General features: G+C 42.1%; 2 protein-coding genes across 2 annotated transcripts in view; both read left to right on the top strand.

The window, feature by feature from the left end:
* Positions 1 to 17,010, top strand: part of LOC110976018 (macrophage mannose receptor 1-like) — a 34,223-nt gene extending 17,213 nt beyond the window's left edge. The window contains exons 10-24 of the mRNA XM_022228937.2: positions 560 to 754; positions 1,519 to 1,539; positions 2,494 to 2,669; positions 3,636 to 3,697; positions 4,067 to 4,179; positions 4,685 to 4,957; positions 6,633 to 6,796; positions 7,244 to 7,349; positions 8,687 to 8,814; positions 9,915 to 10,046; positions 10,362 to 10,527; positions 11,311 to 11,583; positions 12,042 to 12,215; positions 13,224 to 13,289; positions 15,597 to 17,010. Of these exons, the coding sequence (XP_022084629.2) occupies positions 560 to 754; positions 1,519 to 1,539; positions 2,494 to 2,669; positions 3,636 to 3,697; positions 4,067 to 4,179; positions 4,685 to 4,957; positions 6,633 to 6,796; positions 7,244 to 7,349; positions 8,687 to 8,814; positions 9,915 to 10,046; positions 10,362 to 10,527; positions 11,311 to 11,583; positions 12,042 to 12,215; positions 13,224 to 13,289; positions 15,597 to 15,658 (2,111 nt within the window). The 3' untranslated portion in view covers positions 15,659 to 17,010. The remainder of the gene's footprint in view (positions 1 to 559; positions 755 to 1,518; positions 1,540 to 2,493; positions 2,670 to 3,635; positions 3,698 to 4,066; positions 4,180 to 4,684; positions 4,958 to 6,632; positions 6,797 to 7,243; positions 7,350 to 8,686; positions 8,815 to 9,914; positions 10,047 to 10,361; positions 10,528 to 11,310; positions 11,584 to 12,041; positions 12,216 to 13,223; positions 13,290 to 15,596) is intronic.
* Positions 17,011 to 21,684: 4,674 nt separating this feature from the next.
* Positions 21,685 to 22,430, top strand: part of LOC110976017 (C-type mannose receptor 2-like) — a 54,572-nt gene continuing 53,826 nt past the window's right edge. The window contains exon 1 of the mRNA XM_022228935.2: positions 21,685 to 21,825. Within this exon, the coding sequence (XP_022084627.2) occupies positions 21,780 to 21,825 (46 nt within the window). The 5' untranslated portion in view covers positions 21,685 to 21,779. The remainder of the gene's footprint in view (positions 21,826 to 22,430) is intronic.

Raw genomic sequence — 22,430 nt, 5'->3', positions numbered from 1 at the left:
CATTAAATTGAAAAAATGCCAGAAACTGCCTTAAAATTGGCAATGTGATGAAATAGATAATGAAATAATGGGGACACGTGAAAACAAGTGAAGTGATTCCAAATAAGGGTCTGCATTAAATAGACACTGTTACTCTGACTGAGTGCGTGCAAGTATACAATTGTATCAGTGTTCAAGAATGAATATCGACATTTGATGCACATGTTTGTCAAAGTTGTAACAAATCATTTATCTTTGTGACTTAAGTCATTGTAATATGGTGACTTGAGATGAGTCGTAACACAGTGATTCAAATCCAGTCATTAGGCAAAAGAGTCTCGTCAAGTCAAGTATTTATTTCAAGTCAATTCAGGTCGTCAATTTTTCGAACACCGCATGATATACAAAAACAAGAGAGAAAGTCATTTTGGGCATTTTTAAAATTTTACTGTGGGTTTCTGCATGTGGTCGAGTCAAATTGTTTATCAGGCAAGACTGAAGTAGAGTTTACCCAACTTGTGACTCGAGTTGAGCCACTGACTCGAGTCATTAAAAAACTCTGGCATTTGTTGTTTACCAGCCTCATTTGGCTGGTTAGACCAGAATGAGTTGAATTACATCTTCTGGAGCAAGGGAGAGCCCAGCGTGGTGGACTCTGACACCGTACTGTTGGAGAGCTGCGTCGCCATGTCCATCACGACCGCTGGCGCTGGAGCCTGGAGCGATGAAATCTGCCAGTTCAGTGCGCTGTACTCCGTTTGCAAGTTGCCAAAACGTGAGTGCACTACGGTGACATTGCCACTGTAACTAACTATATGCACTTGGGGCGTGCACTTTCCATCGTCAATGAGCAGCAGGGTAGCCTGGTGCCGTAGGAATCTGCGCGCACATCAGTTGTGTATCCATTGGGGGGGGGATTTGAAGTTGACTGGGGATGGAAGTGGAAATCAAGTTAGTCAGTTAGTTAGTTAATCAAGTTAGTCAAGTTAGTTAGTTAATCAACCCGGTCCTGAAGATCTGTCAAGTAAGGGAGCTTGCAAAGTACAGAAAAAAACCTCAGTTCTCATCAGCCCTCCACTTAAAAAAAGGGTAACGCTGTATACATGTATGCTGCTCACGACCGGTTCTCAACAGAGGTTTGCTCGCTGAGTAAACTGGCCGGGCAGAAAAAAATGAGCCGCGGGTTTGCACGTTTTTCACTTCTGGACCAAAAGATGAAGTTCACGTTTGCTCTATTTAATGTTTTTGTCTTGTATTACTGTCCCTTGACCAGTGGGTTTAGGCTGCTGCCATTGCGTTTCTGAACTGTGAAGAAATTCTGTTAAAACTTTACTTGCGGTATTTTAGCAGAGGAATTCCATTTGCGTATGCCCAAATTTGTAGGCCTGTATTTGCCGATTTTGATGGCTTGTATTCTCTGACCATCATTTAACCTTAGTGGCATGGTTCATCTACATGTACATGTACTAATCCAAACAGCTGCCCTATCAAACAATAGTCTGATTCATTGATCTTTGTTATTCAATTTTTTTCTTTCAGGGACAACTTATACAGACAGAAGTAAGTCACCTTTAAATCTTTGAATAGCTGTGTGTACAGTTACACCTATACATGTAATCTACAATTCCAGTTTTAGCTACACTTTTCGTACAATTTTTACTCATGTTGGAGTGAGAATTTGTCACTTTGCCAACTGTCCTGAATGAACTGTCTTCAGTGTTTTTTGTTTTGTTTTTTCCCCCTGTTTGGTGTACATAGATTTATAACTTAATTTTTCATAATTTTTATTTTTACTTTTTTTTAATTATGAATCATTTTCCATACTCTTATCATTTTATATTCCCTTCTAGTGATATGTGACGCCTTTAGATTATTGTAAATGGGGTTTTATCAGTGACCCTGATGTGGCTGCCTACCCTGTATATTTTAATAATAATTTTAAAAACTGGTAATACCATAGCTTTGTGTGATTTGTTTTTGTGACTGTATTTTGGTCTGTTGAGATGTGTGCATGTTTAGCTGTCTGGAATGTTTCCTAGACTTTGATTAGCATGGCCATTCACAGATGTAAGAATGAAGATTCAATTGCCCCATATCAAAAATTGTAACTTTCTTTTGAAATTTGGGCTTGGTGTCTGTCTTTTAAGGCTTTAAAGGCTTCCAAGATGAATGCAGATTTTATTAGCCAGTTTTTATATCTCAAAAAAGGCAAAGTCAATCAAAAACAAATTTCCACCAGTTCGAACATATATAGACTGGTGAGTTGATATATAGCTGCCGTGATAGGAGTGTATTGATGTTCTCAACTGACAGAAACATGCTCCATTTTGAGCATGTGTGGTGTGAATATGGAACTGGCCTAGCAACACAATTCATTATTGTTATGTGATTAATCTAGCACCCAATGAGTACCCTACAAATAAGAGTTTCATTGAAAGAAGGCCAAGTAAAGAAACCGGAGGGCCTCGAGTCAGCTTTGTTCTACTTCTTCTTTTGCTCATTTTTGGCTCGTAGAGTGTGTCTCTGACAATGAGATCAAATTTGGAGATTACTGCTACTTGCCCAGCACTGTGAGCGGAAGTAAACTTCGTTCTGGAACCTGGAATGAAGCAGAAAATGAATGCAGGTCGCAGGGTGGCAACCTTGCATCTGTTTTCAGCGAGGATGAACAGACCTTGGTCCAAGTTTTGGTGAGTACCTGAGCTGTTTGCTGAGATTTGAAATATTCCATCCACGAGTTTCTGCTTGTTTTTTTCCACTGTCTTCCATAATTGTATTGGTTCGAGCTCTGATCATTTATTTCAAGGATGCTAAAGGTGGGTGCTTGTGGCACTTATTGTACCTGTGTTGTATGGTCGAGGCAGGGCACAAGGCCAGTCACAAAACCAGTAAAAAGATTACCAAGAGTGGTGAGCTGCCACTTATTATTTAAACAGTGACAATGAAAATGCCTTTGTTGCAGTCCACTCGAGTAACTTGTGACGAGCATTCAGACTGGAGGTCTTAAGTCTCAAGAGGTCTCAACTGCTTCACTGTATTTCACCCCCCTCCCCTTTTTAGACAGATGTCCTAGTTTGTATCAGGCATGGGATTCCAAATCAAATGGGACAGCTTTTAGGGGACACACTGCAGGCAGTCCAGTAAGGATGAAAAACACCCCAATCACATAAAGTCTCTACAGAAGACCTATGGAGTACTGAAGTGTGCCATCACTTGAAACCAGAAAAAATCACAAGGCAAACGAATGGAGTACTCACGCGTCTTAGTTCATGCCTTGGTTCTTTTGCTAAATGCCTTTCACACGCAATCGTGCCTGTGACGTGTTCACTTTGGTACTCTATACCTGCCCAAACAGATTGGGTCGACCATTCATCAGGCTCCAGCAACAGAATTTTCCACGCATCAATTCATCAGCAAAAACAGGAAAGAATGGATCTGCCCGATTACGCATTGATGAGACTTCAGTCATTCCCAGTCCCATATAGGTCCATTTCAAAGTCTCTTCTCGGCAAATACATGTTTAAGCTCTATAATGAATTTCAAAACCCCCCACGTAGCACCCTTTCCTCCTTGTTTTATTGCTTGAGGTCAATGAACTCACCTGTTGATTATGACAAACTTCAGCTGGGTGTTTGGCTTGTCTCTTCTTGTTGCAGTCCTTCGGATTTGCCAAGAGTTACTGGATCGGCTTGCGGCAATACGGCAACAGCGATTTTGCGTGAGTTGCACACGTTACAAGTATCCAATCTTTAATCACAATAGCTACACAGCAGGATCAGAGCCAACTATCACCACAGCAGACACAAAATGCAATCAAGGGGGCCCATTACCAACTTGCATGTCAGCTAATATTAGTTGTACATGTTTGCTATGACTTCAGCGTTCCACAACCAGCTGGACATCCAGGTATTAGAATCCTTGGTGACTTTGTTGGCAGGGCAGAGGAACTTTGTTCTTGAAGGGACAAAAGACACGAAGGACTAGCAAAATGCATACTTGGACTCGAGACATTACCAATAGTCTCAACCTTTGAGATCCTTGTCATTTATTAAGTAATCAAGTGCTTTTCTGTTTTATTCCCATACAGATGGAGTGATGGCACAGCTTACGATAAAAACACCTATTCAGGATTCCCTGGTGGCCAGCCCCCAGTCAACCTGGCTGATGAGGAGGAATGTGCGGAACTGCTCATCTGGCAAAGTAGGATGCCGGACATAATACCCCTTCTAGTGTGACCACCACTAGCTCATTCCCATAATGCTCATGTCATTGTTGAATTGATTGCAATGAGCATGCAGCTTGATATTCCAACAGCGCATGGCCAAGCTGAAGGGTGTCCGAGGTCATTTTGGAACACCACTGAGTGCAGTCGTGCACCCCCTAACATGCTCGTTTTGTTTGTGAATGCTTCCCCTGCCTTGCTGAAATACTGACCTGGCTTATTGTGACAATCGACGACGTGGGTTATGGAAATCTTAATTAAACTAAGAGACACTGCAGGTTTTCAAAATTTACATGTCACAGCTCCTCTTTTGTGTTACGTGCTATATCTACCCCCCACTCCAAACGCATGAAGCCTGAGACGGAGGCAAAGTTGAGTATTGGAAAATGGCCCAAATCTTTTATGAAATTGGCACTGGTTCTTTTGCGTTAAACCACAGTAGAAGAGGCTGATTATAAACTTGTGTGAGCGCATGTCTTGCAGATGGAGAATGGGCAACAAGTGCCTGTGGAAATACGCTGAGCTTTGTCTGCAAGCGCAAAGAAACAGAGAGTGATCCAAAACCCCTCCTTCCCGGTTATCCCACAACTGGCGGCTGCCCCAACAATTACTTCAAATTGGGAAACAGGTGCTACAGCGTGAAGGGCACGACGGCGAGTGAGCGCAAGGGCTGGATCGCGGCCAGAGATGACTGTAGATCGGATCGAACAGACAGGGGTTGGACTCTTGCCACGGTCAGCCATCCTGGACAACAAGGTAGCTAGGTTATTTTACCCGCAGAAAAAAACACATCAGGGCTTGGCAACTGTTGATGTAATCGTAGTCTGCTTGGCACCTCCATTGTACATGAACTTGGTGCATTCCAAGAGAGCCAGCTTTGGACTGACACATAGGACATCAACCCTGATGAAGCAGGGGTTTTTTTTGACCACAACTCACATCTCAGTTCCAAAGACAGGTGTATGTTACACTGACCTGCTTATTGCTGTAAAGCAAAACAGTCCCTACGGCAGCTGTGATCAAAATGGATCACCACCTGAGGACAGGGAAGACCCTATGTGAAACTGACCCTCCGTGCGGCTTTTGTTCCTCTGTGCCTTCCCGGGATCCTTACCCTACTATGCCGTCTTCCCTTCTAAAAGCTGGAGCATTAACACTTCAGGTAAACACGAAAGCAAAGCAAAAATTTGATGCCATCAAATGTTTGCTGCAAAATTCACTCCAGTGAAAATGTGTTCATTGCAGCATCTACAAATTTGTCGCATCAATATTTGATCTGATTGTGTTTGCTCTCACGCCAAATGTGAGCTGGCCTTTAGGAAGGGGGGGCGTGGCATGGAAATGTGTTCAGAATTAACTTGAGGGAGGTGTGTGCCAATGATGTTTCTCCAATTCACATTGTTTACTGCAGGGATGAAAGTCATCCGATAGCTTGATTTTGCTGTGTTTTGCCAATTTTAGATAAGGGTAATTCCAGAAATTAGGGGTCCCTTTTTTAATGTCCCTATCACATCTGACGTTTGATTTCAGAACACATTTTCTAATTTCCAAGAGTGATGAATTGATTTAAATTACCTGCCAAATAAATAGCAATAGTTTGAAATCAATTCTGGTGATATTGCAACAGGGACACCAAAAGGTCACACTTCCAGACCCCTAATTTCTCAAATTACCCATAAAGCATTGGTGCCTTATTACCTGTGTGTGAACCGTTCTTGGTGCCAATTTCACAAAACTCATCTTATCTCGGAACTTATCTAAAGGCTTAACATGAGTCCCAACTCTAAGATCTTTGCTAAGCAGGGTTCCAAGATTGATTTCACCAAATCCATCTTAAGAAAGACGGGTCATAAGTAGAAATTTGGAGGCTGTTTCATGTTTCTTTGAACCCTTTGACGAAAACAGTCATTGAAAATATAGGGACAGCCAAAATATGTCTGCGTGGCAGAGCAGTTGACTCATGTATGCTTTCAATCATTTTGATAATTCCATTTTAAAATGACACATAGGTTTTCCCGTACCATTTAGATTTTTGAGCATTTCATATTAATTAAACAACCTTTTTGTAAATGACAACACTTTTCAAATCTGCTCCCGCAGCTAGTTTCCATCCCACAAAACTGTTACATTTATAGCTTTAGGACAATACTTGTCTTTCACTTCGACGATTACTGCATGCATTAATGAGATAAGACGACCCTCAGACCAATCTTAAGATAGGAAAAGTTCTTGAAGAAGTTAGGACTTGTTGAACGCGTCCTAAAGTTTAGTGAAATTGATCCTAAGACGAGTTGTAAAGTAAGACAAGTTACCCTTCTCAAGACACGTCTTAGCGTTTCATGAAATTGGCCCCTGGCTGTACTCCTAAAATTGCTGGCTACAGTGTTAGAGCCTGCTTTTTTTTTCATTTTGGGGGTTCTTGTACCTTAAGCTCTGATGACGGCCATCATCAAGGCATTCGAGGGTGTGGACATGTGGATTGGCTTGAACGGCATCGGTATCCACAACCAGTATCACTGGTCTGACGAGTCACCGTTGGAGTACACCGCCTGGATGGAAGGCCAGCCAGACAACCTCTTGCCCATCACTGACCCTGTAGGTCACATCTTCACCAAACCCTCACAAGCTGATCCCATCGTAACCCTGCCAATGTGACACAAGCTAGTTGTCTCTTTTTTCCTTGTTTGCCTATTTGAGGGGACACTGTCTCCTTCAAGTAGTGGCTTGTTTTCAAGAAGAATAGAACAGTGAGAGTTTCAGTCAGATGTTGGGTGGTATGGAACTGTAACCGTAACAGCCCTTTGTGCAAGTTGGCCATGTGGGTTTTTCTGCCACAAATCTTTTTACTTAACTTGCCACCTTTACCATAAAAAGCTTCAAAGCCCAGTATGTGATCTTGCTGGCTTGTAAACCGCATACTTTATGGCCTTGTTACTTTAAAAAAAACAGGAAGAAAGAAATGTCCGAGCTCATCTTGGTAACTTTTTAATTATAGCATAAGTTACACCATCTAGCGACTGATCTGCTTCTTACCCCGCACAGAATTCCCAAAGCTGCGTGGTGATGATGAACAATCCTGATGATCCAGGTAGCTGGAATGACGTCACCTGCAGTGTCCCACGGGCCTATCTCTGCCAGTCTCCATTAGGTAAAAGCGAGTTTATCCACCTCTCTCTCATTGTAAGCTGGAAATACTGCAACTCCTCGACCAGACAAAGACCTCGGGTGAGGAATTTCTGTTGCAGTCAGGGCACCCGTTAAAGCCATAGTCCCTGTGTGCATCAAGAATTTCTGCAAAATCAATCTGGTTCTTCACTGTAGGACGTTCATACCAAGAAGACTTCATTTTGGACAGCTCCTATGCTTGTGCCCTTTTTAGTCTGAAGCTTAGATTTGTGTTTGAAACTTGCTGTGCGAATCATTATTCTTCTACTGCTTCTAATCAATTCCAAACATTGTTCAAAATCTACCCCATGGTATAATTAATGACTTGTCTTAAACACTTGAAGCATGTGAGCAGAAGTACTCATCTCATTGGTTGAAAAGAGCCGTGTTGGTTGCGATTGTTCATTTTGTTGGTAGCGATATGACTGCAAAACTCCTGAACCAATGATGCCCAGTTACTACTAAAGGAGCCCCTGTTGCTATAGGAAACTTTCACCCTCTCTAGAGCTCAGAGAGCCGATGAAGTTTCAGTTTTATCCTTAGGCATACAACCGTGTAACCAGAGGTCAATATCAGAAAATGTTATGCAATAGCGTAATTACTTCACTTGCACTACGTTTCATTGGGTATTTTGTGCCGCAAATTTTTAAAATGTGTATATTGTCTGACACTTTCGCGACAAATTATGGTGTAACTTAGGATATCATTTTAGATAGCTTGAAGTGGGCTGAATGATTTGAAAATGGACGAGTTTAGTGAGCAAAATTTGCTGTCAGTCTCTTCATAGATCAACTTTATACAGGTGTAAACAAGAAATGCACTTGGGGACAGTGAAAGAACTTTTGAGATTTGCTTCCTGGAAAACTTTTTCCAAAATAGCAGGTACTGGAGCAAATTTAACAACTTTTTGGTGACTGCCGTAATAAACAGCCCAGGAACACCTGTTGTAAAAGCTTTGATCGTCCTCATCCAAGATGCTTTGTATAATTAAACTGCCAGGCAACTAAGCCTTTTTTGAAATTGGCAGTATAATTTATATTGTGCAGCTATGCTCCAATTTGTGACGTCAGGCTTACCCTTGGTGGAAAGTTGCGCCAAGTTTTGATTAATCTGCTCCAGATCATAACTGGCAACAAATGTTGAATGCCACCCTATAATGTTCCCTGGACTGTTTGCTTCTCAGTCTTTCCACTGCTGAGCCCTGTTTCTTCTCACCCTGCTGTGGAATTATGACGAGCTGGAGATTTCCCCCTCCCCCAGATTTGACCATTTGCTGTTCCCCCTGCATGTTCTCTTTGTCACTTTTCATTAACTTTTCAGTCACCGCGGGGGGCACTCCCCCTGACCTGCCAGGCAGCCAGTGTGCGGACAATCGATACAGTCAGTACTTCGATACTTGCTTCCTTGTGGAGCGTGAAATGAGACGCTCATTTGATGATGCCAGAACGGTAAGAAGGTCGAGCACCATATGCACGCATGTGAAGTGCAGCCTACCAAATGGCACCGCAGACCCTAACAACTGTATTAAATATACATGGAGAGCTCAAGAATAAGGGGGATTCAGTGACATTCCATGCCACGCTGGAACAATACAGGTCATGATACATGTGTACCATTGAGCTAGGCAACAAAACTGAGTAATTTGAATTACCGAGTATACAGTGTTGGTGTAAGGGCAAAATCCATAACTAAAATGGACAACTCCCTGACACAAATTACATCTTGAAAAGTAGGTAACTTGCAAGTTGTTCAGCATTCATGCACTGTCCCTGTTGCTGCGTTTTCTAGTCAAAACGTACCTCATTGGGAACCAGACGACCATTGCAAATGAAATGGCTGGGGACCAAATTTGCCATCTCTTGGAGACCACCATTCTGCCCCTTTCTCCTCACCACATTATGCGAGGCACATGAATTAACCTTGTCCTCTCATGGGTGACTTTACATGGTACTTTTACAAAGCTACGCTCCAATCCAAGCCTGCAGACTGTTTGATGTGTGTTTTCAAAACAGCCTTAGACAGTTTTCAAGAGTTGTTATGAATATTAAAGATCTCGCCCATTAGATGGTTTTATTATATTTTTCAACAGACTTTCCTTTGCAAAATTATGCCCTTTTATGTTCTTTGTGATGTTACAAGAAATTGCCAGTCGAAGGCTTGAGTTGCAATTTTGGTTGGAATCTTAACCTTGTACATTGGGGCTAGAAATTGCTGTCTCAATTTCAAGCCCTGCCCTGGTTTTTACAGAAATTGCCCCACTCATAGGGCAGTTTGCCACTTTTAACACACAAGCGGCATTCTGGCACTAACAAACCATTCATCTGTGACTATGTGATCTTCCTCGTGCAAAGCCAGAAACATACATAGAAGTTTAAACACTAGAGGCTCCCTAGTAATAGTGAGAGCTAACCTGCGGGAAACTAATGACCCATATGGGCATCTCACTTGTTTATCCATTGACCCACTCTACAAGTGCTACATGTTGTTCGTTGGGTTCGTTTTTTGTGTTTATCCTGACCGAGGGAATTCTGTTTGCCCTGATGATTAGGATTGCCAGAGTAAGGGTGGTGACTTGCTGTCGGTGTTTGACCGATACGAGGCGGCCTTGTTCACGTCCAGTCTGTATGAGGAGGGGTTGGACGAGTCATCCAAGGCATATATCGGGCTGCGACGCAATGCAGTGAGTAGAGATTGATCGACTACAAAAGGTTAGGCAGTGTATTGCACCAGATGCCATCCTTAAATTCTCTGGTGAGAAATTGCCTCATCAGGCAAGCAGATCTCAGAATATCTGATTTGAAAATTGTGAGTTTAAGAATTGAAATCCCACATTCTTCAGAAGTTGGTGTGGTAATTTATATGATCCTTAAGAGGTGAAGAAAGCAGCGTGCTCATAAGCACTCTCTCTGAGTAAGGGGATTGTACCATATGTCTCCTCTAGTTTAATTGGTGTTATTTTTGTCACATGTTTCCTTTGTTTGTCCCCCCCCCGTAGGTCACTGGAGTGTTTGAATGGATCGACAATTGGCCATTGGAATTCACCATGTGGGGCCCCAATGAACCTCACAACAGAAAAGGAGATTGTGTCGTGCTGAATCGAGAGGGCTTCTGGGAAGTCAGTTTGTGCAGCACTATACAGAATTACATTTGTGAATATCCCTGTAAGTTGAAATCCTTGCTGGAAAAAACAAAATCAAACACTGGTTTACACTTCAGTGTGTGGTGCTGTGTCCATTCGGATTTTTTGGACAGTGACGTTTTGCCAAGCTACCTGTTACTTGAACATAGGGGCGCACTTTGTGCCTGTACCTGGTTCCCACATGGTCAAGTATTTTGCCCAACTGTTATTGCAGTGAAACATCAGTAACCAGACATGCAGTAGTTCTCTCAAGGCGTGATCCCTTGCAAACTGTCATGTGCTTTTTTGTCGTATGTTATGGTTTACACATCTGACTCCTTGAAAATGGGTCATAAGTCTCCAGAGCCATGTTTGAGTTTAAAAGAATCTTGACGAATGCCGAGAGCAGTCCACCCTGAGTTGAAGTGCACAAGCAACGACAGTACAACACGAATTGGTCACACCTGCTCAGTGACTCCCACGACAAACACAACCTCCCTTCTTCCCGTTCAGAGGGGACAGGAACTCTGTACATTTTCCACCCACACATAATGGCCTTTTTCATCTGGACGGCCAGCTGGAGAGATAAATATCAAGACAAAAAGCTTGACTTGATCTTTCTAATGCAAACAAACTTATTTAAAAAAAAAAAAAGATTTATGACTTATATTCACGGAGCGGGTCATTTGTAAAATGCCCATCAACGTCTTGATCTTGCATATGACCAATGTCGGTGAAGCTGTGATCGTACTTGGATGTACTGCCATGCTTGACCTAGAATTCACTGTCGTTGACCTCTCTCTATCCCCTACCCCCCCCACCTCAGCTCCACCACCTGACAAGCCGGGGCCGAGGAGAGGCGTCTGTCCTGAAGACTACGTCGAACTACCGGGAACGGATTACTGTGTGCTCTTTGCCACATCACAGACCCGCATACTGTGGGAAGAGGGGACCTACATCTGCACAACCCAGCACAACGGAGGGGTGCTGCCCAGCATACACTCCCAGGCCGAGGATGACTTCATCTGGACTGAAGCTAAGAAGGTGTTCACGGAGACTAACGCTAAGATCTGGCTGGGGATGAGGCGCGATCAAACAGGTGAGGGCCGAGGGGGGCTACAAACTTGATGGCCTGGGCATTAGTGTGCTTTCGTTGGGCCGTGAAAGTTCGGACATCTGGCGACTGTGGTGTATCCATGTCTTGGGTGGGGGGGCCTAATTGGATTTATATTTTAAAACTGCTGTCCGAAGTTTTTCATGAGTAAATAATTCTTATATTCCCCCGGCCCAAGAAAGGTTGTATTACAGTTTTCTCAATAAGCACATGTGATTCCTTGATGACAGCATGGGGGGGGGCGAAGGAGGCAACTTTCCCACCCCTTGATATGTCACTGCTGTGTAACCCAATCATCAACTGAATGATTTTGTAAGGTTGGAGCACGGATGACTGGTTACACAGAATAGCAACCTGTGAATAGAGGCATGCAGATGAATGTAACACAAGGGTGAATAGGTGATATATGTAGCAAACCATGTATTACTTTTCTTGGGGTCCAGGTTTCAGTTCATGGGACGATCTAAGTCTCATGGACTATGTCAACTGGAAGGCCAATGAACCATCAGATGATGCAAATGAAAACAACAAGTGTGTCCAAATGGATCTGACGAGCGGTGAATGGGCCGACGTTCAGTGTTCTCTGAGAGCCAACTACATCTGCAAAGCCCCTAAATGTAGGAATCATTTCCTTTGAGTAAAGGCTAAGTAAAAAAAAAAGACATGTTTAGCGTCTTTGCCCGCTTCTGTTTCGGAGGCTGCCTTAATTTTTGGTTATATTTTCTTCAGAAACAGTTGGTTGAAATTGCAAAATGTCAATTGATTGATCCGAAAGGAAAACTTGCAAGCTAGAACTAATGTCAAACTCTGTTGGTGACCATGCAATCTGCACTTCAAACATGTCTTTGAATGGTTGCAAATGGTTTATGGCTGCAAATTGCAAACACACCTACGGAAGTGGCAGCCATCTTGAAAGCAAAGAGTAAAAGGCTCCGCCTCCCCCTTTTTTTCAAAATCCCTGACACTATAAACATGTTTTTTTTTTTAACTTGGCCTGATAAGAGTGTACGTGTAACAAAAAACAGAAAGGAGCCCGGGGACGAAAGGGCCCAAGCTTTAGGCTAGGTCTGTTGTCAGTGCCAGACCCTCAGCCAATTTTAAATGTTCTTGTTTCAAACCACTACAATCACACTTTTATAAGGACCTGTTATGATTAAAAGTCCCTTCAAATTTTGAAACCTGACATTTGTTCATGAGTTCGGTCTCATACTCCTCTTGTTGTGCCCGTAATACGTGCCTCTTGAGTGCACCAGTAACTTCTCCTGATGTGGAATTGGGTGTATGAAACACCACTGTATAGTTAGCCTCAGAATGTAAGAGTCTCAATACCTCTTAAGACCATTACAAAACCAAAGATAAGATCTGAGTTCTGAACATGTGTCACAAGTTATTTCAGTGAACTGCAAGAAAAGCATTTGGTTGTCATTTATTACCCTGTTACTTATGACTGGTCTTGTGATCTTGTGATAATCTTGACTACAACACTGACATGTATGCTGGTTTCTCTTTTTAATGAAAAATTCAAATAAAAGTGAAGTGTTCTGAATTTGCTGCTAAGCACTTTAGTAATTTGACAGAACTCTATTCCTGAAGATGTAACAGCTTACTGATCTAAAATGTTTCAGATCCGGCTCCACCCACAAGAGCCCCGACTCAGAAACCCCCACCTGACTCTGCGGCATTTCGACCAGGTTTGTTCTCTCAGTCTTTTTCTTTTGTTTTTAATTTGTTTGCTCACTATAGTAATGGCCAGTGGTATATATTGTGCTTTGTTTTGCTGGCACACAATTCGTCAGTGTTTTTACAAAGTGACAAAAACCTGGATCATCCGTAATACTTTAATCTCACGTTTTCCCATCTATTTTATTACAATTGTCTTAAAGAACAGTTCAATAGAGTTTGGAAGCAGACTGTTGTTTACTTTCTTATTTATTGTAAAAAACCATTTGACAAAATGCATGGTCTCTGCATTTCTTTGTTTTCACAATGTGACTAAAAGTGACCTCACAAGCAGGGCAGAAGAGGACCATACACGGTCTTGCTTGGGTCAGGATGTGAGCATGCTCGCAAACGATGTTGAAAAAGAACATGTGTGCACGAGTTGCTTTGTAATACATGTATAATGTAACAATTTTCCTCGTGCCTTTATATTTTCATGAAGTGACAAAAACTCTGTACAGTACGGTAAGGAAAACTAATAAATACCTCCATGTTTTGCTGTTTTCATGAAGTGAAAAAAGTTTCATTAATGAGTTACTGTTTAATTAAGACACATTTTCAGCTGCTAAGTGGGGATTAGCAATGAACGAAGCTTACATTTTAAGATATTGCAAAAATTTCGTAAATCTATAACAACAAACCAGTCAAACAACGTGCCGTGGAAAAAAGAGATCACTTCAAATGCAATCATCTCGGAATGTCAGATTTGCAGGATATGGAGGTTTCTGTCACTTTGTAAAAACACCTTCAAATTGGTCGGGTGCTAGTAGAGGGACTCTTGCAGAGCACCCTGACCTGCTTTTCTTGTTCTCTGCGATATAGCATGAATATCAGAAATTGCTGACAGTTATAAATATCTCTTTCGGGGCTCTTCAGTTGCATCGCTTGGGAAGCGTTTGGCCAGGTTCCAGGGTGGGGTAAAGTTATAAGAATGTTTAGTATTTTCTTTCCATTCTAGGAATTAGCAACTATGGCTGTGATAACGGTGCGGCGAGTTGACCTACAGAGTTTTGTTTGTGCAAAATGAAAGTTCCTGTTGGAGATGCAAATAAGCCTTTTGCGAGTTAACTTTGACCCAAATCTGGTACACTAAGTTCTTTAAATTCACATAACAATTTGATTTCTCCTTGCTAAAACCACTGTTGCTATACCTCGTGATTCAGGGCAAGCTTTGGCTTAGAGACATAACAGATGCCTTGCAACAATACACTGTTCTTAATGGATAAGAAGGGCACAAAGGAACCAGTCCATTCCAGAGACGGTGGTCGCTATGCAAAAGATTGCCCCGAATCACGAGGTATAGCAATAGTGTCTTTAGTCTGGGGAATTCAAATTGTTATGTTTATGTGCAGTCAGATAACTCAGTGCACCAGATTTTATTCAAATTTAACTTGCAAATGGCCTATTCTGCATGTGTGTCTCCTTCTCTGGTGTTTCGCTAGACTCAGAGGACAAGAGCCCAATTAGTTAATTCACTTGACAGTACTTGGTACCTGTACTTGGTCACCTCTAGGGCCCATCTCTGCATTAACAATGCGGTTTCTTCAGAGGCTTGCTGAAGAACAATTCCTGATTCTGTGTGTCACCAAACTGAACCAAACAGACAGGCCTTTGTTTTTCTCAGTGCATTATGGGAAAAGAAGTTGATGATCTTGTGGCCCAACATCATTCTGAGGATTTGACATGTAAAATAGTTTTTAACAGTCGCAGAGCAACATACGCCATAACACCCATCCTTGAGCCTCGGCTGCTTGAGGGCTTCACGCACACTGAACCTCCACCGATTAGTTTGAGCCGGTGTGCGTGCACAAACTCAATGGAAATCATTCCTACTTGAGGACAAAGATCTCTCTTGGCACTGCATGCAGAATTCCTGTCAGAGTGTGTTTCAAAGTCCTCCTTATTATGGCAAAAATCCCTGCCTCTTCTTCTGCCATCTGGGGTACATAAAATAACCTTTTGTGAACAAAAGCAAAAGGGGAGGGACAGATATCTCGCAAAAAAAGGATGTGGGGGGCACTCGCTGAGGGCACACCCCTCCCAACTCCACTTCTGTGATTTGTTGCTACCGTATTACAGTGCGATCCATAGACTAATACCTTTGGCTTACCTGTTCATCCTCAAATGTTGCATGCACAATGTGTACCTCCAATCACTCTACAACTTCTGACACTACTAATTTTTGGCTTAGTTATTTTTTTTGGTTTTCCTTGATCCAAAGATGGTCTGGCCTGTCAAGTCTGACAAAATCTAATTTCTTCTCTGTTTTCCCCCTACAGCCTCCAGTTTGCTGTCCGTACTCCTCGTGAGTGGGGCTGCTTTCCTGTGCGCAAGGTGGTAGACCAGTTCTTGATCCCAGTGTGGCCAAGCATTAGCAGATGCATAGGAGTACCTATCGCTCTTTTAAATACTGTAGCTTTTCATTTCGGACCCAATTTTAATTACTATTAAATCCAACCCAAGGGGAAGGTGGGAGGAATTTGTTCAAGTTGTTGCTGACCAGTCCCCCAACCAGTTCTTTCTTTTCTTTCCTTCTTAGATTGCTTACAGTTTCTGTGAGTGGCCCGAGTTTGCATAAATATCACCTTTTGGCTGGTTTTTTGGTTTTTTTCTTCCAATTCATTTCAAATGGACATCTGTCCCATTGATTTTGAATAGGGTTGTATTTTCCTTTCGTATTTAGTATTATGTGTATTCTTATCTAGTATTCTAATAGTTGCGTTGGATTTCTGAACACGTTGTGAATTGTTTACTTTTGTACTGATGGCCAACCGTAGTTTTAGTACCCATTTGTAGTAAAATAGGACTGTGGCATCAAGAGAACAGACCCTCTGAGAAAATTAAATATCAGTGAAAAGAAAGGATGAGAAGCAAGTTCAGTCAAGAGCGGTGAACCTGATTGATGTACTCTGGCATACAACCTCACATCTGAGGGCTATGATTGGCTAAATGTTGAGCTTTTGTTTTGAATAACACACCAATCAGTAGAGCCTACTAGCTAATGACTTCAGCCACTTCCAATCGAAAGATTTGTCACTGCTGGTGGCTGTCCAGGCTTTCAGATAACCTTAAAAGCTGTAAAGGGCTCTTAATATGAGTCTCCCTCCTCCGTGCTGTTGCCCCCCCCTGCACACCTTTCAGATTTGACCAATATGGTTATTAGGACCACCAGGCCGTGAAGACCAGACAAGTATGCACATTTACTCGAAAATTGGACAGTCCGAACACACACTGGTCCATGGGATGAAAAAAAAATCCACGCTGTTTTTCTTAACATTAATTTTAATGTCAGATTACCGTCGCTCCTGTCTTGGTAAATTTCACTGCAGAGTTTGAGTAGAATAGATAATTTACGCCTGGGGAAAAAGTGTCTGCCGTTGCTCTTTAAAAACGATGATTTGTCTTGAAAGTAAGATAGGTATGGGAACATTAATGCATGTACAGATGTTAATCGTAATAAGTCTTATTTCATTAAGCAATAAAACATAAGACATTTTAAAGCTAAATTCCTTATATTGCAACATAAATTTAAATGTTTGAATGCAAATCTATTTGTGTAATGGATATCCGCTTTATCATGCTTGTGAAGTTCTTTTTAATGGATTGAAGTCTTTAAGTCTTCCTGACCTGTTGCAAGCATTTTTAGTAATTAACTTTTCATAAAATGACCATTGTCGAATGCTAAAATGAAAACATGTAGGTCTTGCAATCTCAGTTCGTTTTTATTTTATGGTCTTGTACCACAAGTTGGCTGAGTATATCTTCTAATTCTCATTTATTTGGATCCCAATTTTTGAAAGAGAGCAGTCGTTATTCCCAAACATAAGTATAGTCAAATCCCTTTAAAAAAGTACAGTCAGTGAGGAGATGGTAGGTGAGTAAGGGCGAATTCAGAAGGGGAGGGGCCAGTGGGGGTGCCATCCCCCAAAAAACGAAGAGGATTGTTTTATTATTCTGAGTGAAGATATTAAGTGTCTTTAACGGAGATTGTTTTATATAGAGCCATTTTATTCAGGAAATTGTTTCTGAGCACTGCTATTCAAGTAAGTGTTGACAGGTGCGATCAGTTGTGATTGCTGCTTACTTGTTTCAACCCCCCCCCCAAAAAGGGGGCTGGATCCGGCCTAGTAAGTAATGAGAATGCATACTTGGTATAAATTCCGTCTCATAGTACAGTGGTATAGCCCCACCAAGGAGGGAACGCTACAGGTGGATTTACGATCATTAATGTTGCGCTTTACCAAAGTTTAAGCTAGACGGAATTGGGGTGTTAAGTGGCATTGGTGTGAGAGAATGCAAAGTTATGAGAGTAACCGTCTCCATTATCTCTGGAGCAGCTTTGACTAAAATCACCCCCTCACCAGCAAAGGGGAAGACAGGCTGATGGGACTCCCCCCCCCCACTTCCTGCAGGTCCAATAATTTCCTGGGATTTCATGGATCGGCTCATTAATAGCTGATTCCTAATGGTCTCAACTACCCCCCTTTGAAAATTGTTCCGCCGCCGTTGTGAGGGGGATATCAAAGAACACTGACATGCAAAGAGGCATAATTCTTAAAACCAAGGGGTGGAGGAAATCACCCCCACACAATGTATTATGCTTTTTTCACCTCCTTAGGGTGAACATTCCTTTTTTTGGCACACAACATGAGGGAGTGCCTATTTTTTTGTTTTTTTTCTCACACAATGATAACTCCAAGCTGGAATTTTGATGATAATTTGACCGCCACGCCACATTTCCACAGACTATTCTAGCCCCAAAACGCCTCTGAGCTCTGAAAGAGGAATGTGGACCTGTGCGAGTCCACACAATGTCCTCTGACCCAACACTATGTACATCTTTTGCTTGGAGGTCCACACTTTTTGACCTGCTGGAATTGAACCCCCAAACCCCTCTTTATTTCGCTGGAGAAAAACACATACTAATGCAGAATTTCTGTTTTTTTTTCCGAAGTTTCCACGCAGGTAGGGCTATAGTGTAATATGGTATGTGCTCTTTCAAATTCGCACTCACCCTGTCAGGTAAAATTAGGCGTGTGGCCATCACCCTATGGTACCTGCCAGTAGTGCCAACGCCAGTTAGGTTTAAGCAAAGCAGCTCACTACGTAAGCCGGTACTCATATCCAGTAGTTTTGTTTTATCAATGGTATGAATACACGTGGGCGCACGCGTGGCGCCATTGAATGCGGCCTTATTGAGACTACAAATTCTATATAATCACGTAAAACACGCAGGATACAGGTAAAGCTTGTACCAGCACAGAGATTAGTTGGTAACTAGTAGTAGCGGTAGGGCCCTACTGGGCAAGCGCAGATCGGGGGGGGCGCTATGGCACAAAATTATAGTAATATCAAAATAAAATAAATTGACGACAAAAAGTTGATAATCCTGCTACGTGCACATATATAAGTGCATAAGTAACAATGTAAAGCATTACTTATGCCTTTGCCTGTCTGTAGCAATCGGACATGAAAAAAAATTGACGACCAGGAAAAAATCCTGGATCCACCCCTTCAGGAGTACATTTCGCGGGGAGGGAGGCAGTTGGAGGCCCTCGTTTTCTGAAGGATGACATTCAGTGGGTTCGATCACAGTTGAAATACTGACCAAGACGAATCATCACCAGATTTTTTTTTCCTTTTCTAATTTCTGAGTGGGGTCACAGGCCTCGAGCGCGACCCCTTTTGGACCTCACCCTTACAGTTAGAATACCGTAAACCGGGGTAACTTTGGCACTCTTGGGTAACTTTGGCACAAGCCACACTCCTTGTTTGTAGTCGTCATATCTTTGCAGCGCAATGATATAAGATTCTCTAAAATGATTATGTGAAAGTAATTTTATCATAAAATACACCTGGAAGCTTAATTTTTGGTAAAACTTTGTTATTATTTTTTTTCATTAAATTCTAGTAACCTGCCGAAGTTGCCCCGCAGCACTTCATTAAATTCTTACTCAAAGTTAAAAGAAGTGGATGGATGTTTGCTACTACTAAATTAGACTTAAGGCGTCATATGACAAAAATATCCAATCAACAATGACAAACATTTCTGTTTTTGCAAAAGCAGAAACGATCATGATTTTAACCTTCCAAAGTTACCCCGGTTGACAGTACTGTCCGAGCTAACACCAAAGTCATGTCCAGCTGAACGCCAGACAGCTGGATTTCATCATCACCAGCTCGAAAACCAATCGTGTGTCTGACAGTAATTGCCCAGTCGGAGTGATAACTGAAGTGTTTACCTCATTTTGAAAGTTCGGGTGCAGTAAAGGGCCACCATCACCCACACCCCATCATCGCTGTACTCATTATGTTTCTGATCTCTGAACGGCTACAATGATTTCATATTAATGGTAAACAACATGCACAGTAGCACTGTTGAAGTAGCACACGGCACAGCATGGCACCATGTGTACATTCATTTATGCCTCCCAATAACAGCGATTGGTTGTTCAGAATGCAAGGGATGCCGCAATACGGTGCCCTGATCAACAGCGACTCTGAACCACTCTGCAATTTGTCATCGAGTAAACAAACAAACTGAAAAATTATCGTCGCTTCGCAAGGGAACTATCGGTTTAATTTGTTTGAGAAGTAGGAGGAGATGTGAGCAAAACAACTTAGTCCGATATTAACCTAGATTTGCAGACCCTATACCTTCAGCGTATGGAGGAGTATTGCTTGCGCTCACTAGAGGACGGGTTGGGGAATGGGAACCATGCCCCAAAGGATTAAAACATTAATGATGAGAACGGGGTGATTTGGGGAGACTTTTTCACTTTAGGCCTAATCTTTTCTAAAGCGAGTAAAATTCCCACAAGTTAAGCGCCATTTTTCAGAAAGAGGACAAGAGGTTTCTGTGCCCCATAGATTGAACGAGAACTAAGTATTGAAAACAATGATAAGAAGTTCATTATTTTTTAAAAGTTGCTCTGGATGTAAAAGATAAAGAGCAAAATAATCGGCAATTGCATACATTTCTTCAAATACTGGGTATCTAAATAATAATAATAGTAATAATACAACGTTATTATTTCTATAGCGCGTATCACTTTGAAAGTCCCTATGTGCTCATTATACTTACGCAGTGTGACAAAACCAAACACATTATACTTATTTTGTCGGTTGGCAGATCATCCTTACAAATGTCGTTTTGTTCTCAGTAAGGATATACTTAGCTGTGTAATGGAAAGGGAGAATGTGAATGCACTCTGATATACGAAACAAAGCGTAATCAAAAAGGGGTGGAGGTTGAAGTAAATGTTTACATACTTCCACCATAGGCTTGGCTGGACAAGGTGACAGTTGGAGAGGGTAAATTACATATCCGCCATAACTGCGGTACATGGCACGGCACCCACATGCACATTCTTCAGCTTGACGCGCGCGTGCATTTGGCAAATCACGCGACACCCCATTGGTCGAAGAGTTATGCCATCGCAGTGATGGCTTCCGAGTCTAATTCTGGTTGTCGAATTCCACAGCTGTACTTTGATACTGGGCGCGTGAGATAGGCTGATTTGTGCGATAACCCGATCGCTCTCCATGAATGGTCGATCTGGTATGAAATCTCCTACTTTGCTTCCCTTTTCTGAAAATAATCTTTCACAGCCGTGAATTAGAAAGACAAGTGACTGGCCGATGGCAGAACTGTCGACGAATCTTACAACAATATTGAGTGATCGCCCGATACCCAGCAACACAATGGACCCCCCCCATGTCCAAAACCCACGAAACTACTGTTACCTAATACACCCTCCCAAATATCTGAAAAGAATTCCTGAGGTTCCAGTGAAACAATGACCAACAGAAGGGGGTGGCTCGCCGTCCATGCATATCTTGCTTCAAATAATATCGGGCCTAAACTGGTACATTAAAACGCACGAATGGAAGCTTCGTCTGAGCTCGCTTCAGTACCCAGCTAATCGCATTGGACGAGCGAGCACAACATTACCAAGTGGGAAGAAAAGTAATGATCAGTGATGCCTCAGACGTTCTCTTCGTTCTGTTTCATGTCCCCGGGTGGGTTTGAGTAAAGTCTCCACTGTCTAGACAAGTTGAATTACAAAAGACTTGTGGAAATAGGAGCGTTTTGTTCATTTTTCTGACCCTCTGTTTCGGTACAAAAGTCAGTAAATAAGAATAAGCAATTATTCTGGGGAGTGACCATAAAAGCAAATACTGGATAGCCAATAAACATCGTAAATAGAGAACAAAAATTCAAACTGGCTTCTTCCAAAGTTTAACAGACCTTTGCACATTTTTGGTTGCCAGATAAGTACACACGGCTTGAAGTTTCGGTTTGTACTTTTGGAATCAGACAGCTGCGGGTCTAATTATTATGTGATGCCCCTCCAGATAAGGAAATCACGGCGATATATATGGCCCAACAGGCCTCTCGTGCAGTCACACCAACAAATGAAGCTTCGCCGTGGATTTCTTGAACTTGGAGCAAGATCACCATGGCTGGCCTGTGTGTTTGGGGACTTCTCCTGTTGGCTGTAGCAGGTGAGTGCCATTTTATTTTGGGTCATAATCTATCCCATTTCTTGGAGAAGCGCGTATTTAAACTTGAATAAAGAAAATAAGCTGGTTATCACTGTTTGCCGTAAATCTTGGTGTCTGTTCGTGTCCGACCCGTTTATCTGTCCTTTTATCTGACCGCACCCTTCTTTGACACATGCAAAGGCAAGCTTGTCTAGTAAAACTGATCTCTTTTACTGTCACTAGGCAATTTTTCTTTTGTTATCTTTTGTACGTTTTATATACTTGTCTCTCCTAGGAATATCATTTTATGTACACAGATAATTTCATTTCCTAAGGCCTTCAGGCCCAGTGTTGGTTTTTGCCTGTATGATCTGCGTCTGGGATGGACACTATACAAACTACAAGTGACCAACAAAGTCGAATTGAAATGACCCTACCCTAAAATGCTTGAGACAGCAAGATTCTATATGTGATGTAGTCTGCCCTTAGACCAGCCTTTGGGGGAATTTCCTCATTGTTCTTCGGGTTGATGTTGAGCGTCACCCACCAAAATAAACATTATCAAATGCCTATCAATGCCAAGCTCCTAGAGTAAGCTCACCTTTTCTTTAACGATAATCGTGCAA

The sequence above is a fragment of the Acanthaster planci genome, linkage group LG08 (genome assembly GCF_054643075.1).
Source record: "Acanthaster planci isolate LZ-2023a linkage group LG08, COTS_SCS, whole genome shotgun sequence".
Classification (NCBI taxonomy): Eukaryota; Metazoa; Echinodermata; class Asteroidea; order Valvatida; family Acanthasteridae; genus Acanthaster; species Acanthaster planci.
This window is presented reverse-complemented; position numbering and strand designations above follow the sequence as displayed.